The 17,442-nt window shown below is 41.6% G+C and overlaps 1 protein-coding gene across 2 annotated transcripts in view; it reads left to right on the forward strand.

Annotated features, from left to right (window-relative positions):
• The window catches only part of adcy2b (adenylate cyclase 2b (brain)), a 76,981-nt gene that overhangs the window by 22,593 nt on the left and 36,946 nt on the right, over positions 1-17,442 (forward strand). For both annotated transcript variants that reach the window (XM_087834556.1, XM_087834557.1), the window contains exons 3-9: positions 1,280-1,444; positions 2,253-2,402; positions 8,006-8,154; positions 11,974-12,085; positions 12,864-12,991; positions 16,042-16,200; positions 16,790-16,922. In XM_087834556.1, the coding sequence (XP_087690682.1) occupies positions 1,280-1,444; positions 2,253-2,402; positions 8,006-8,154; positions 11,974-12,085; positions 12,864-12,991; positions 16,042-16,200; positions 16,790-16,922 (996 nt within the window). The remainder of the gene's footprint in view (positions 1-1,279; positions 1,445-2,252; positions 2,403-8,005; positions 8,155-11,973; positions 12,086-12,863; positions 12,992-16,041; positions 16,201-16,789; positions 16,923-17,442) is intronic.

A 17,442-nucleotide genomic window follows, 5' to 3' on the forward strand; every position in this document is an offset into this window, starting at 1 on the left:
AGACGTGTAATGTTAGCCTACTTGAAAATTTCCAACAGTTGCTCACCATTTAAACGACTCCATCATTTACTGAAGCGTCACTGAGGATTTGGTCCTCATTTGAACCCTGATTTATAGTTTTAAAGCCAATGTTTCTTAAAACAGCAACCTCCTGGCATGCTGTCATGTCCCACCCACTGTTCCATTAGAAAGCACCGCTCATACTTTAACCACACATTTACAGACCGTGTGTTAAGTGAGGCTCAAAGAGAAATGTTTTCCCAAAAGCAAGCTTTTCATTTAGTCTTATTTAAAAAGCTAATAAATTTCTAACAGTTTCAAACACTTGATCCAAAACCCTCAAAGGATTTCCAAGCATCCATATAAACCCTGAAATAACTGAGAAATGCAGGCCATAGTGTATTTAAAGCTTAAAGTTTACATGCATAATAAAGTAAGACACAAATCGAGGTCTAGGAATTATCGGTTTCTTTTCAGGAGAAACCATCCACTCAGAGCTGTCACCCGTAGTGAATTCCTGTTTGCAGTCTGACTTTCTGAACCTGATAGGCACAGGAAATAAACAGACAGGCAGGAAGGTCAAAGTTGATCTGGTGTCCTAGTTGAAGCTGTGACCTCATCACGCTGGTTGCCACCACAGCCACCATAACAGGAAGAGGTGGAGTGAGGGCAGGGGAAGTGCACAGAGACGAAGTGGGAGGTTAAGGCATGAGGTATCAGTGAAAAATACGCTGATGCGCATGCACAGCACACAGAAACATGCATGCGCACATCCACAGCAGGAGCTGATAAGCAATCGGAGTAAAAATGTCTCATGGAAATCAAAAAAAGAGGTACAACTGATCACAGAAATCAAGCAACAAACTCCTCGTGTAATTGTTACAATATGTTATTCCCACATGTAAAGACATACTTGAGCAGTCATTTAATAACTTGTGATGCTCTGATTTGTTGTTTTCTTATTTTCTGGACAATTGAGCAGAGGATTTTTGTGAAAACTAAGTGAGCAGCCCACTCATCTCTAATGATTTATCACAGGATCAGCAGTTTATCATTGGATCTCTTAGGAAAGAAGCACTGGCAGCCCACTCAGCTGTGTTCTGTATTTAGGCAAACAGCAGACAAAGTGGGAACACGTACAGCAGAGATCTCTGCTGGGATTCAGCCGCAAGCATATTTCTACATTTGGGAACTTCTTGTCAAAGCTGTTTGTATTAATGCGTGTGGTTTAATTTAGACAAATTTGCACCTTCACCTGCTCTTGCTTTCCCGTTTCCAGGTCTCCTTCTTCCTCTTTATCGTGTTTGTTGTCTACACCATGCTTCCCTTCTCCATGAGAGGGGCCATTATCGCCAGCGGAATCACCTGCTTCTCACACACTATCACTCTCAGTGTCTGTCTGACCACCCGCGACACAGACCTGGAGGATCCTTTAGTCTGGCAGGTAAACCTGAACACATAGCCACGCTGTTGGAATCTGCCGATATATTTTCCATGACTTCCTGCTTGTGCTGCATATGTAATTTCTTCTCCATATTAGCTGCAGCATGAAAACTTGTTCTCTAATGTTTTTCCAAGCATGATTAAAAATGATGAGGTGCAGCGTCGGGGTTGTAAAACAGTGAACCTATCCTGTATAATCGAGCACATTCAGCAGGGCCTCCAGAGTAATGTGAAGGGCCTTTTACCGCACTCAGGGAACAGCCCTTCAAAACTGGCTCTAACTGAATGGACTGTTGATACAGTAAAACAAAGAGAGTCTCGCCGCAGACCGATAAGAGAAAAAGATTATCCATAAACGTCAATAAGCGTGCAGAAACATGAAGTGAAGTAGAATTGATTTGGTATCAGATCTATTTCTGCTGCTGCTGGCACACACACACACAAACACACACACACACACACTCCAATCAACCATCAGAGTAAAAACACTGTAATCACAACAGCTTTCAATAGCTTTCTTCGCTCTCACACACTCACACATGCAGAGTGGAAAAGTACTCTAACAATAAACCAGTGTTCATTGGATACGGCACCAAGGACAACTTATTCATATGCAGGTCCACACTGTAAAGAGCTTGTGGTGGGAAGCACTGCAAAAGTGTGTGTTCTCGCCTGGTTTTACAAGGTAATAACAGAGGCTTAAGTGGAAAGGTCGTATAGTGGAAAAATGACTGGTACAATCATATTTGCAATATAGGCCAGCTCTTAATTGCTTATTTCTTCCATGTTTGTGTGCCTGTGTGTGGCAGATCTTAGCCAATGTGATAATCTTCACCTGTGGAAACTTGGCTGGGGCATATCACAAGCATCTGATGGACCTGGCACTCAAACAGACCTATCAGGACACCTGCAACTGCATCAAGTCTCCCATCAAGCTGGAGTTTGAAAAGCACCAACAGGTACACACTTTGAGAGCCATACTTTAGTTCTTGAAGTTACTTCTTGGTTATTATCCTGATTTTGCTTCTTCTGTCCACTAGTTTGACTGTGCATATCCAACAGTCATGCTCACTCTACTCTGGGGCTCAAACTGTGTACTGGGGGCTGGCTAATGTTTGTCAGCTTTAGTTTTGTTGCTAACTCGGACAATTCATTAGCTACCCAAAATAGCAGCTATGGGGCTAACTTGCTAACTAGCTTGATTCCTTCCCAACGTTCCAGCCACTTTCCATCATTTTGTTCCATCACTAACAAAATACTATCTGAAGCTACAACAGCTTTTGGTTCTCAAGCAGAGTTTGTGTTGAAACTTTGTGTATGACAAGCGTCATATCCTATGCATTTTTGCCAAGAATCCATCATCCACGGTTCCCTTAGAAATTACTCCACAAGCTGTTAAGAGTTGGAGAAGTTCCCATTTTGAAGTTACAAAACAAGCCTGTCAATTTTGGCACTAAAAAAAAAGCATTAAATACATTCAAAAATAGCTACTCTAATTGGATGGATTGCAGTGAATCTGGAGAGTCATTATCTTTGACTTCTTTTCTTGCTCCATTCATCCACTCATTAGTAAACCTATCAATCCATTGACCACATATCTGATTCAGGGATCTCTTTCAGGTGTCCTGAGATTAGTTACACTCACCCACTGACATCAACTAATGGTACCCAACTAATCTTCATTAGTTACACCTTGCTAGGACTGAGTTGGTCTCCCTTTTTCCTTCAGACCCGCTTTAATTCTTCATGGCATGGATTCAACAAGGTGCTGGAAACATTGCTCAGAGATTTTGGTCCATGTTGACATGAAAACATCACACAATTGCTGCAGATTTTGTCGGCTACACATCAATCATGAATCTCAAGTTCCACCACATCCCAACGGTGCTCTACTGGACTGAGATCTGGTGACTGCAGAAGCCATTTGAGTACAGTGAACTCACTGTTTTGTTCAAAAAACAGTTTGAGATTTGTGATATAGTCCGAAATGTCACTGCCATTATGTCCATTTAAATGATATTCAACTACTAAGGGGCCCAAACTGTGCCAAGAAAATATCCTCTCACACCATTACATTACCATCTCCAGCCTGAACCGCCGATACAAACCAGGATGGATCCATGCTTTCATGCTGTTTATACCAAATTCTGATGAATTCTTGAGACTCATCAAATCAGGCAACCGTTTTCCAATCTTATATTGTCCAATTTAGGCAAGTTAGTGCGAATTATGGTCTCAGATTCCTGTTCTTAGCTCACAGAGTGTCTTTTGCTGCTGTAAATGATCTGCTGCAAAGTTCAAAATGTTGTTGGTGCAGAGATGGTTTTTCTGCATACCTTGGTTGTAATGATTGGATATTTGAGTGAATATGGGGCGATCGTGGCTCAAGAGTTGGGAGTTCGCCTTGTAATCGGAAGGTTGCCGGTTCGAGCCCCGGCTTGGACAGTTTCGGTCGTTGTGTCCTTGGGCAAGACACTTCACCCGTTGCCTACTGGTGGTGGTCAGAGGGCCCGGTGGCGCCAGTGTCCGGCCTCTGTCAGTGCGCCTCAGGGTGGCTGTGGCTACAGCGTAGCTTGCCATCACCAGTGTGTGAATGGGTGAATGACTGGATATGTAAAGCGCTTTGGGGTCCTTAGGCCTGTATTTATATAAAGCGCTATATAAATACAGGCCATTTATTACCATTTACCATGAATATATCTCTGTAAACCCTAAAGATGGTCCTGGGTTAGATGGATTCTAATCCAGGATTTGATGTCTTGCGTGAGCTCTAACTAGCACCATAATTAATCAAAATGTATTACCTTTACAAACACACAGATGTAATATTTCTATTTAGCCTTGACTATACTTTGTGTTTACTGCTAAGTGGCAAAGGCAAGCATCCTATTTGCATGCTGATTTTTATAATTAGCTCAAGGCCTTGCTGGCCACACAATTTAGTGCCCACATTAAATTCAAACCGCCTCTGTTTTAATTGCCAAAATATTTCACTTCTTAGTTTTGTCAGGGACGAGGAGTTGGTAAGTCCGTCATGTCTAAGTGGCATTATGCGGTGACATTTGCTTGACATTAGCGTCTTTGCCCTGACATTAGCCATTCTTTCCAACCAGGGAAATGACATATGAACGTGCACACTAATAACCTGTAGTGTACGCACTTGGCATTGACTATGAGTTTTTAAATCATTTTTTAAATTGCTAAGTTTGTAAAAAGTTGCTTACTTACTACAGGAATCTTTTTTGTAAAAACGCTGGATTTAGGTGTAGTTACCATTTCTTGTTATTTCTTGTTAAGTTATTTACATGTTTTATTTGTGAACATAGATCAGCAGAGTCTATCTGTTGATCTATGTTTTATAACTAAGCTGGCATCTGTTCCTCAGCACCAGTATCTGCATCACTGTGTGAGGACGCACACAAATGCCAGTGCATAAAACAAATCTCATTCAGCGACTGAACACACAACTTTAGTTGATTAATCAAACACATGATTAATAGCACTACATCTCCCCAGGCTATTATACCTATTGTGCATGCTCACAGTGGAGTGTTCATATTGCTCCGGCGCTGAATAAGTAAATAAGAGCAAGTGTTGCTATTGGTTTCTATTTTTAGAGCCCCTGGTCCCTCTCTCGACTTAATTTGCTGCTGTGTTTTAGGAAATGAGCCCGTGGTGTGTGAACAATGTAATGACCCTCTCTGCTGTGAGCTGCATTTATGAGTCACACCCCCTCAGGCAGCTATTCACTCTCTCTAACATGCACCCACACCCACACACATGCCCACACGCTTGCACATGCACGCCAAAATCACCCTCTATGCAAGTGTGTATGGTGCTAAATTAAAGCAAAAACTTCTGGTTACACAACAGCGAGGGGTGATGGATCTTGCATCTCTGGTTCTGCGTTTTTCTCCTCACTGTATAATGACATGACTTTTCCAAAGCGTAGGTAAACTTTCTAAAAAATCACCAGCAGCTGTCAAAGTCGTTTGTATAGTCGTATTTGTGCAACAATAATGTAGCCTTCAAAAATCAGACGAGAGATGAATCCTCGGAAGAAAAATGTGATAAACTGCCAACAGCCACCTGTGTGCTTTTGTTGCCTTCAGCCACGAGGCATTTCAGTTTCTGAGATATTCCAGCAAATGCAGCTGCACAGCAGTGTTCATAAGATGCTTAAGATGCTTTTTGGGAAATGTAGAAAAACCTACAAAATGAGAAAGAAATCAATGATTTGGACTACGGACTATAATAGGTCAAATAAATTTTACATCACTGCAAAGGTACATCTATATGACATCTACATTTTCATTATGACTGTATATAAAAAATGGATGTACATGATTCAGTTTCACAGTTTGGGTCATTCTCTTATTTTCATTCTTTGTAGTCGTTTTAGTTCCCTGTGTTTCCCCGTCTGTTCCGTCCTCTGTCTCATCTTTATCTTTTGCCTGTTCCCCTGTCTGCCATTCGTGTTTAGCACGGACCTTCTCGCTGCATTTTTTATTTTGCATTTCATGAACTTGCTGTACAACTTTGAAGGTTACCTATTGTAGTTTTACTTCATGTCTGTCTCCCATCAATTCTCTGATTATTTCCACCTCCCTTTGGACTTGGTTCATATTTGGCTTGTGATCAGCTAGCTAACATGCATTTTGGTCCTCATCAATCCTCATTGTGACAACTGGCGCATCATACAGATGCAAGTAGCGCCTAAGTGCCTACATATACATACTGAAATAAAATAATATAAAACTTGAGCTCATTTTTTGTTTGGACTGTTAATACAATAATAAACCTCTCAGCAAGTCATCAGTTGTCACCCCAAAACACACTCAGGGATCTAGTTCACTGACTAAAAACCGGCTTGAGGTGATGTTTAGCAGATAGCTAGCTGTTACAATAATAGAACAACAGGTGTTGGCATATACCTGTCACCCATTAGGGATAGGACTACCATTTGGTTGTATTTTAGCCTTGTGCTAAAGAATCACAATTTTCAGAAACTAAAGTTTCAACAGTGCATTTTGCTATGCAGCTCTTCTTTCATTAGCATTTCCATTTAGTTATGCACAACAACCCAAAATTTTGATAAAAACAGATGGATCCTAAGGGAGTAGACAGGTGATTTGGTGGATGTTAAATGGGTAGTACAATTTGAATGGGTGGTTATAAAAAAATTCCCAGTGGGGCTATTTAACTATTTGTTAATGGTGGAAGCTCACACATTCAACAACGTCAAGCTCACCTTTCAATTCAATTCAATTCAATTTTATTTATATAGCGCCAAATCACAACAAAAGTCGCCTCAAGGCGCTTCATAGATACAGAGAAAAACCCAACAATCATATGACCCCCTATGAGCAAGCACTTTGGCGACAGTGGGAAGGAAAAACTCCCTTTTAACAGGAAGAAACCTCCGGCAGAACCAGGCTCAGGGAGGGGCGGGGCCATCTGCTGCAACCGGTTGGGGTGAGAGAAGGAAGACAGGATAAAGACATGCTGTGGAAGAGAGACAGAGATTAATAACAGATATGATTCAATGCAGAGAGGTCTGTTAATACATAGTGAGTGAGTCAGCTGCAATCCCAGCAAATCTCCTGATTTCAATGCTGACAAAAAAGCTGACAGCCAAAACTCATATGCCTGGTTCAGTCTCAAGAGAAAACACAAATGCTTTTGGGATCGTGGCAGGTAGGGTTTCTCCTACAAAAATCTACCAAATCAAGCATGCAGAGCTACCTGCTTCGAGGACCCCATGTAAATAAGGGAGTGGCTGAAAGCGGCTTAAAAAAATGCTTTTGTCTGCAAGCCACTTTGCAACCCACCTCGACTGCATCTTATGCTTTCTTGCTCTTTCTGAATTAGTGTCAGCTCTGTTGTCACGGATAATTTCTCTGTTCTCTGCCGATCTTTTCAGCAGTGGCTGTTAGCGCCCAAGCAGCGCCACAACTCCAAATATAAATTACTGTTATTATCTATAGTACCGCTGCAATTTTTGCACTTCCACATTAATTTTGACACCACTGGAGGTTACCAAGTGCATTTACCTTAATGTTCCACTCCATCACTCATTTAACCGGCAGCCTAAAAATGCGCAGAACCTGGTTTCCCATGACACACTGCACATTTGAAAATGTGCCTCGAGAGATTTTCAGTGCTCGACTTTGGCTTCCTGTGCTCAGTGCTTGAAAAATTAGCCCCGATGAGCCATCATTAAGGGATGTAAAAATAGGTTAAATATTAGCTGTGGATGACAACAGAAGAGAATAGAGTAGAACAGACTTAATTATGCACTACTCCTTGTCAGACACTACATGTGAGCCTTCAGGTCTCCTAGAAAAGCAGCTCAGCTTTCAGTTTCAGGGAGCAAATTATTTAAACCAGTTTGAATGGGGATTAAGATTTTTTTGTGGAGCCATTCTGTTTGATTGGTGGAAACAAAACCCGATTATTTCCATATCATAGTATATCAGAAAGACAAAGTCTCTTTATCGACCTGCCATTGTTATTCACTGTTAACATTTGCATTCCTTCCCCCACATCTCCCTCTCTGTAGGAGCGCTTGCTGTTATCCCTACTGCCTGCTCACATAGCCAGAGTGATGAAAGCTGAGATCATCCAGAGGCTTCAGGGACCGAACTTCGGTCGAACCGAGAGCACCAACAACTTCCACAACCTCTACGTGCAGCGGCACACCAATGTCAGGTAAGTGTCCCTCTCCTTTCTCTGTGCCTCCACATGATAAAGATGATTACCTTCTGCTCTCATCTTAGCTCCTGATTGCTCGTATGCCATCCTGTCCTCCTGCTCACCCTCCACCAGCTCTTATAGGTGGATCTCTACTGTATATTACTGCAAGCTTCACATCTTCTGTCATGTCCTGTAATTTCATTTCCTTTCCTCAAACCACTTTTTTGCGGCCATCATCTTTACATCCCATTTTCTTCTTTCCTTTCATGACTGAATTCACCTCAGAGTTAATCCACCTCTATTGTCCTCTGAGGTCACTTTGCGAAATGAGCAGGAGCCTCTGTCCTTGTTTCCCGATGACATCCTCCTCTGGACTGAGGGGGTTCATGGTAACAGAGCGAATACACAAACCCAGGCTTACTATGAGAGCCTCTTCACCAAATGCCCTCTAAAAATCAGTTTTTACCCTCATCATGGAGCTTCACAGGAGAAATAGCAGCACCGTGCCTCATTTAAGCAGGGTTCAGGTGTGTGTGTGGATGTATGTGTGTGTCCTCATGTTGATCTGCCTATTATCTCTCCAATAATTACAAAATCTCACATGGTCCAGCTCACAGTGATGGCCGAGACAAGGGAAATCTTTCCAGAACAAAGAACAGGTACAGGTGGAAATGCAGTTTTGCTGGGATCCTCTTAAATGAGTCAGCTAGCAGAGAGCCAAACAGGTACTACCCCCATTATCAGTTCTCCAGCTGCAGTAATAGGCTTGGCTGAAGATCATAGCATTCTTTCTCTTTCGGGAGATGGTCACATACTAAATGCTGGCACGCTGGAAATGTAACATGTGAATATGGTTGCTTTAAAGTGCACACACCTTTCCTGTTTTTAAAAAAAATACATTTTAACCATTAAAAATTGTATATAAGTATAGAACATGCAGTTTATGCTGCTATATAAGAGTTACAATGATGAGAAACTACAGCCTCCAAAAGTTGAATCAGCAGCACAGGTGTTAGAGAGCTGTTGTCATTATAGAGTTACATAAAGGCTGATGCAGCAACCGTTACGTCACTTATTGGTTTGTGAACTCTGGACTCCAATCCCACGAGTTCCCCAGCGTCTTGTATCAACTTACCAACGTTATTCGCTGCTAATATGTAAATCATATTATTGCCTGGGTTGCCTACTGTAAAGCTTCAGTGGCGGCTGCAATGCTCATTTTTTGAAGCTATATTTGAACCAGATGGTGGAGCGCTAAAGTTATAAGCTCATCTTTATCTCTAAACTTTACAGACGCCGTGCACACTCACAGATACCTGCTGGCTTAGCGATAGATTAATAAAATCCTTGAATTTCATCCAACAAAACTGAAACACAACTTCTTGGATTTCTTGGCCCACAGAAGCTTCATTATTTGTCAGATAATTCAGTTGGCACAATTCAGTTTATACAAGCCAATATTTGGTATGGCCACCTTTTTCTTCATAACAGTCTGAACTCTGTTAGACAGTTTTCTCATCATTTCTTTAAGTAGTCTTCAAGCATAATTCTCCAGGCTTCCTAAAGGACATTCAAAGCTCTTCTTTGGATGTTTGCTGTCAACATGATCCCAAATTGCTTAAGTATATAAGGTAAAAACAAAATTTGAACATTTCTAATGGCTTTCCTTCTTCAACACTCCAAAGGAAAGCTTTCATGTAATTTCTTTAAGGAGTCCTTAGCAGTAGTACTCCAGGCTTCTTGAAGGACATTCACAGCTCTTCTTTGGATGTGGACTGCCTTTTGATCTACTCTTTGTCACGATGATCCCACGCTGCTTCAATAACGTTGAGTTCTGGGTTTTGGGGAGGCCAATCCATGACTTATTGTTTTCCAATCCAGATATGCTTTTACTGCACTAGGAGTGTTTGGGATGATTGTCATTGTGAAAAATTAAACCATTCAGATACTTCCTAGGTGGTATTTAGTAGTGGCTCAAAATCGAATGGTGTTTTCCTTGTTCTTAACTCTTATCAATGAATAAAATTGTCACGGTCTGTATGGCAGACTGTGGGGAGGTGGGGAAGGAGAACCCAAAATGCAGGACTCTTCAATGACAGCAGTGCATTTATTTACAGTGCGGTAAATAATCACACACAAATAAATCCCTGCGCGCCCCAGACTCCGGTGCCGTGTCTTCCTCCCAGTGTCCGTGCTCTGTGTCCTCACTTCCAAGTGTCCACGCACCCCATGCTTGTTGCCCTCTCATTTCCACGCTCCTCCTGGGAAATAACAGAGGCAGACGTTCGACACTTTCAAACTGCAGCAGGCTTACTCTCACTGAGAAAGCTCCACCACACTCCTAAGTAGCTCCTCAGACGAGGCTTGATCAGCTGCAAGTGTGCGATCATTTCCTCAGGTGTGGCCAGTAGTGTTGGTCAAGTTACTTGAAAAAAGTAATCAGTAACTAATTACTGATTACTTCCCCAAAAAAGTAATCCCGTTACTTTACTGATTACTTATTTTCAAAAGATTAATTAATTAAAAATTAATTACTTAGTTACTTAGTTACTTTTTAAAAACACGATTTACAACCTGAATAGGTGATAAAGCGATACATCTTTCAGCCCAATTCTACTTTTTCTACATAATCCATCATACAAAATGTAATCAAATGGAAAACTCTTTTAACTTTATGCATCAAGCAAAAATTTAATTAAATGCAACATTCTCTGACTGGAAGAAATTTGTTTAATATTTAAACCTATTTTCTGCACATTCCAGCACATAAAATAATTTTTTTGTGTGTGTTTACACTCAGTCTTTCAAATAGATGCAAGTAAAACACAGCAGAAAATAAATAAAGTCAAAGACTTTTTATTGGTCCTTTTGCTCTATTTTCACCTGTAAAGCAGGAGTGAGGCAGGCGGAGGTTTACCCTGGTGCAGGTGTGCCGCAGCGGTCAGTGGAAGAATCCGCAAGTTTCTCTGTGAGTTTCCCATTACGTCGTAGCTACTCGGTGCTTGCTTGGAAGTTTAGGGGTTTTTTCGCTGTAAAAAGAAGTTTTCTTCCCACGCACAACGGACACTAATGTTTTTGTCACTTTTTATGGAATCAAACTTAAAGTAAGGTCAGTACTTCCACGCTTTAAACGCTGCACGCTCATACTTTCTCCCGCACTCGATATATGATCCATTGTTGATCTGCACACAGCTGTTGTCACGAACGTGGCACTCGCTTACGTCACTGTCATGAGACATTCTCGCAAAAAAATCACGGTTTTAGTAACGCAGTAACGCAGCATTCCTACGGGAAAGTAACGGTAATCTAATTACCGTTTTTGCAATAGTAATCCCTTACTTTACTCGTTACTTGAAAAAAGTAATCGGATTACTTGTAACGTGTTACTGCCCATCTCTGGTGGCCAGCTACCTGGCAGGGACACACCCACACGCCCGCGAGCAGGGAAACAGGGACAGCAGCATAATATACACACACATCAACAACAAGTGAACAAGTCCACTGACTGCTCATGAACCCTGGGGTCCCACAGACCCAGGTCCTGACAAAAAGTTTGGTGTCGGCATTTTTGCATCTTGCTGCTGATAACAAAGTACTTAAAGATATCATTTAAAATTGATCCTTTGTCAGGTACAAGGACTGGACTGAAAATGAGTGAAAGAGCAACAAATGACTGAAGAAAAACTTTGAAATTGCTTCAAAAAGTCTGGAAAACTGCTGCTCGAGACCACTTTAAAAGTACATGGAAGCAAAATATAAAGAAGGGCTTTTGCACTGTACTACATTACACATTGGTTTTCCTTTTAACAGTGTTCTTTATCTTTGTTTTTACAGCATTCTCTACGCAGACATTGTGGGCTTCACCAGGCTGGCCAGTGACTGCTCCCCAGGCGAGCTCGTGCACATGCTGAACGAACTCTTCGGCAAGTTTGACCAGATCGCGAAGGTAAACCGAAAAGACACTCTCAACTGAATTTACTGTACTTTACCCACTCTGTATGATTGAAATACACACAGTCATATGCATCTTGCAGTAAGAGCCTCCATAAATCAAAGCAGCAAATGGCATTTTAATCAGAAATTCATTTGAATTTAATGAGGAAATAATGGAAGACATGAAACAGTTGGTCTTGGTTCACATGTAGTGCTTTCAGGGTAATGTCATCTGAAGCTTGAATTAATGCACTAAATTAGAACGGCTTAATTAGAAAGTAACCAAGATGAGAGAACGAGGTCTGTCTGGTGTTGTCTACCAGATGAAACGTGGCCTCGAAATAAATTTTTTCTCGGTCCTGCGGCCTCTGTCAGCCTTCCTGCCGCGCTTTCCCGGAGCGCCCTGCCTTCGTGCGTGGGCTGGTCAGAGTGTATCTCGCTGTCTCCGGGGTTCGCAGCTACGTGGGTCTCAACAGTTTAGTCAGGCTCTCTTTGCTTTGTGTCCAGCAGCTCTGTCCTCCCGTCTGACAAAGCTGCTGTTACATAAACCCAGTCCAACGATGAGCTGTTACACTTCCCACATGTGGAATAAGAGCGAATATGCTTTACGTGTGGGTGTATGATTTTGGGCTTGATGGATGTGACTCTGTGCATGAGGGTTAGATGGAGGTAAGGAAGGAATAAAATAGCTGAGGATTAATAAAGATGATAATAATTTTGGACAGATTTGGATATGAAAGAGTTTGATAATGGCTGCAATTCGCTTCCTTCTCCCTTTCTGCTTTTTAAAGGAAAATGAGTGCATGCGAATCAAGATCCTGGGAGACTGTTACTACTGTGTGTCTGGCCTGCCCGAATCGCTGCCTGACCACGCCAGGAACTGCGTGAAGATGGGCCTGGATATGTGTGAGGCCATCAAGTAAAACACCAGATCTTTCCCTCTCTTTTCACCCGTATTTTTTTTCGCTCTTACACAAAGGGAAACGCAAACACACACAAACACACAGCTGTCAAACAGATTGAGCAGAAGGAATGCCAGACTCGATTCCAGCTCTGTTTGAACTCTGGAGTAAACACAGAGTGAACGCGATACGATAAGCCTCCAGAATGGACAAATAAACGAAATATATTAGCCCGGTTTCTCCCTCTTCTGCTATCTGTCTGTGTGTCTCCATTCACGCATGAACACACGCGCATTCGTTTCATAGGCTAATATATTAGCTTTTCAACACTGACCTTTAATCACAATCAGATTAAAGATGGCCACCTGTGACATGCTGAGACAGCGTGTGGTTGGTTGGTCAGACACTTTCAGTTCAGTTTTATTTATCTAGCACAAAATCACAATAACAGTCACCTCAAGGTTCTTTATTTATAACGTAAAGACCCTATAATAATACAGGAAAAAACTCAACAATTTTCTTGTTTTCTGATTCTAAATGCAGCCATAATTTGCAAAATAAACTAGTGCTGTCAAAATGAACGCGTTAACGCAAATTAATCCACCATCACGGTCAACACGATTAAAATTTTTGACGTAATTAACGCATCTGGAGTGCAGAATTATGGAGCCCCGCAGGGGACATGGGAGAAAAAATTAAGACGGACTTTTGCGAGATCTCGCAAAACAAACTCGGGATCTCGCAAAAGTTTTAGCCGCATTCTTCGGAGGCCGCCAGCTCGAAGCCGACCGGGAGGTCGAGGCACGATGTGCCGGGAAAGAGGTGTTCCTTCCGGCCGTAGTAGGTCTCGACCTCCCGTTAGCTTCGAGATGGTGGGTGTCAGATCTCCGAAAACGTCGGAGCACTTTTGCAAATATGTGATGTCTTGTAAACCGAGCAGGTATCTGACGTTTACACAGCTACATTCACGCCTCAAAATATCTTAAAAGTGTATTTTGTGACCCAGAAAGAGTAATATTACAACTAAGTAGCTGCCGCCATTGTTGGAATTCAACTTTTGCGAGATCTCGCAAAAGTTTTGCGAGATCCCGAGTTTGTTTTGTGAGATCTCGCAAAAGTCCGTCTTAATTTTTTTTCTCCCATGTCCCCTGCGGGGCTCCGTACAGAATGACTCAAAATCCCTGAAATGTTTCCATCAACGTATTTCGGGCAGTTTGTCCAAGTAGAGTTACCGTCGCACATGTGCAAATGGGCTGTTGATCTGGTAGTGACGGGCAGCTAAACCAGATGGAAGATGATAAACGCAGATTGTCCCCTCGATGGGAAATTTGAGTATTAAAAGACCAACAAGACGGAACAGTCGACCGACATAAAGTATTTTGCACATTGTGCAAGAAGGACTTCTCTTTTCACCGAAGCACTTCCAGCTTAAAATGTAACATTAACGCGAAGCACACGCGAGTCGGGGATGCTGCTAGCACTTTGGCTAACGTGTCACCCAGCTTGCGACAAACCACTCACGGAGCATCGGGGCCTCAGTGAGTCGACCTCGTTTCAAGGACATGAAGTGCCTCCCCAAGAGTGACAGAGAGAGAGGAGAAATGTTTACAGAGTTTTTTGTTAACATGTTTATTGAACATCTTGAACATTCATGTTCATGTTTCTCGAGTTTGTTTGCTCACGCAGAATGAAAAGCGATTAATGTAGAATAAAAATGAATGATATTTAATTGTGATTAATCAAAATTAATCCACAGTAACCCTGTGATGAAGCTGATTAAACGTTTTAATTGTTTTAGAGCACTAATATATATTATATATTAGTGAATACTTACAACTTTTTAAAAAACTATATACTCATAGGTATTTCACAGGAGTGAACCTGTGTTAAAAGATTGAAGAAAACTATTCAAATTCTCTTTGAATTTAAGCATACATCCTCTGTGTTTTTTCTGCATTTACTTCATTATATTGCATAAATGTCCATTACAAGCTTAAATATAAAGTTGAAAAAATATAATTGCAACCAGGCTGTTGATCAAGTAATGGCAATTAATCGTGATTAAGTACAGAAAATTGTGCGATTAATGTGTTAATTTTTTTCAATCTATTGACAGCACTAAAATAAACAGTGTTTGCAATCAATGTGACCTGAACCTGTAAGTTCATCAGGGATGCTTTTACTGTGGTCACACAGTTTTCTGTATAACTGGAAGTCTTCTGGCAACCAGAATAGTTGCCCTCTGGTCGTTGTTTCTCTCACAAAGATGACGACCTCCTCTGTACCCTTAATGATTTTTGAGTTTTGACTCCATGCATACCAATAAAAGACATGATTTGACAACCATTTGAACAGTTTCTAGGTTTTTCCAAGGGTAGAAACCACCCTCACTAGCTTCTGATGCACACCCAGTCATTTTGTTCTATAGGCAGGTCTGAAATATGACAGAAACTGCTCAGCTTGAAGGATTACTGCTGGTAGGCTTTCAAGGGGGTAAAGAGTTAAAGCACTTACACATTGTTGATAGCAGAGATGAAGATATACCCGTCTTTTATATAGTCTGCGGTTCATAGCTTTTCACCCCCTGATTTAACCAGGCTAGCTATTTCCTTTTACTCCCAGATTTATGCTAAAGGTTAACCGCAACATTGCTACACTTTGTGATTTGTTTTAAACATGTTATGCTTTTCCTTATTTTCTTTCATTTATGTGCTTTTAATAATGGTGGGTGTTTTTAATGCGGATGGATGGAAATGCTTTATGCTGTGAGCCAAAATCTCAGATTTCAGGCTAATTTTTTTCTATGCTTGGATTTGAACAATGTCAGTGATAGCTGGTATCACTAATGTCATCACAGCCACACAGCTCCACCCACCCACTGTTCAAATTTTGTTTGCAAAGGATAGCCAATAAGACCAAATCGGGGTGTGAACCATGCAAAGCTATTCCACAGTCCTGGAATAAAAATATTAATGTAGAATTTGGCGTAACAAGTCATCTATAAGCTTTTGATCTTGTTTACAGAAAGTGAGCACAATACATCAGGGCGTTTCTGTACTGTCCACAGGAAGGTCAGAGACGCCACTGGAGTCGACATCAACATGCGTGTTGGCGTTCATTCTGGAAATGTCCTCTGTGGCGTGATTGGCCTCCGGAAGTGGCAATATGATGTGTGGTCACATGATGTAACGCTAGCAAATCACATGGAGGCCGGAGGTGTGCCTGGGTAAGATTAATGAACCGAAGAATGCTTTACTTCATCTCACTGCTGGTGCAAAGCTACTTTTCAATTAGTGTTTGACCTCCCTGCTCCATTGTTGAGATGTTTCACATCATAATAATGGTAACATTTTGAGACATTTTTGGACAGGGGATCCGTCTCCTCTAATTCTACCTGTTATGAGCATTTTTGTCAATTATAGCTACTTCATTTGACAAGCAGCTCTGCATTTGTTCTGTGGCCATTAGGGCTGCCATCCCAGCGCTGTAGCAAGCTCCAGAAAATTGGCCGGTGGTTATGTGTATGCTACTCTGAAAATAAGCTCTCCAATGCCACAGTGTTGTCTCACTGGGCTGCTAATAGTTTGTCTCCTGTTATGCCTGCTGAAAGCTATCTGAAAAATATGCCAGATGAAAAAAAAAAAACATATTTCCATCTCTGTTTGAAGGGCAACCGAGCTGAAAAGCTAGAATTACAGGGTAGTGTAGTTACAAAGCTCGAGCATAAAATAAATTTTAATTGAGCCGTCGGTGGTGCAGTGACGCAAGCTCTTCAGTCTTCAACTGATTTCGTCTATCCACTTACTCTTTTCCAGGAGGGTCCATATCTCTTCAGTAACACTGGAGCATTTGAAAGGCTCATACAAGGTAGAGCCTGGAGATGGACAGACCAGAGATTCCTACCTAAAAGAACATAATGTGGTCACCTTCCTGGTCATCAACCCCAAGGTCAGACACCATCACAGCTCTTATAGTCTCAGTCAGAAAGCAACAGAGGAGTTTTTCTTGTTAGCTAAAATTTACAGATGTGCCCTAAACGCATCACATGGTAGTTATAAAGTTACTGTCTTGAAAAGAGGACAGCTGTAAGGATACGCTCACTGAATGTTTTTGTGTGTCCACGTGTGTGTGATACTGAGTTAAGATAAAGCATGTCCATGTATCTTTATGATGACCCGTTCTAGTGCAAACGTCATTTTTTCACAACCTTCCAACAGCCTGTTGTAAAGACTCGAGTTTAGGGTTAAAGTTAGAAAGAGGTTTAGGTTATAGTTAGTTCTGAAGGCTAAACTTACTGCTGGGAATGCATTAATGTAAGTGGGTGACAGCCAAACGAGCATGCCTGTGCGTGCCCCTCTCTCCCCCTACATACTGAGTGGAGCAGGCAGCACGCACTGCAGCAGAAACTTTTAGCCTAAATATGCGTGGTCAGCTATAGCATAGTAGCATGCTAGCATGTATATTTGCT

The sequence above is a fragment of the Neolamprologus brichardi genome, chromosome 22 (assembly GCF_056152115.1).
Source record: "Neolamprologus brichardi isolate AB-2024 chromosome 22, ASM5615211v1, whole genome shotgun sequence".
Taxonomy (NCBI): Eukaryota; Metazoa; Chordata; class Actinopteri; order Cichliformes; family Cichlidae; genus Neolamprologus; species Neolamprologus brichardi.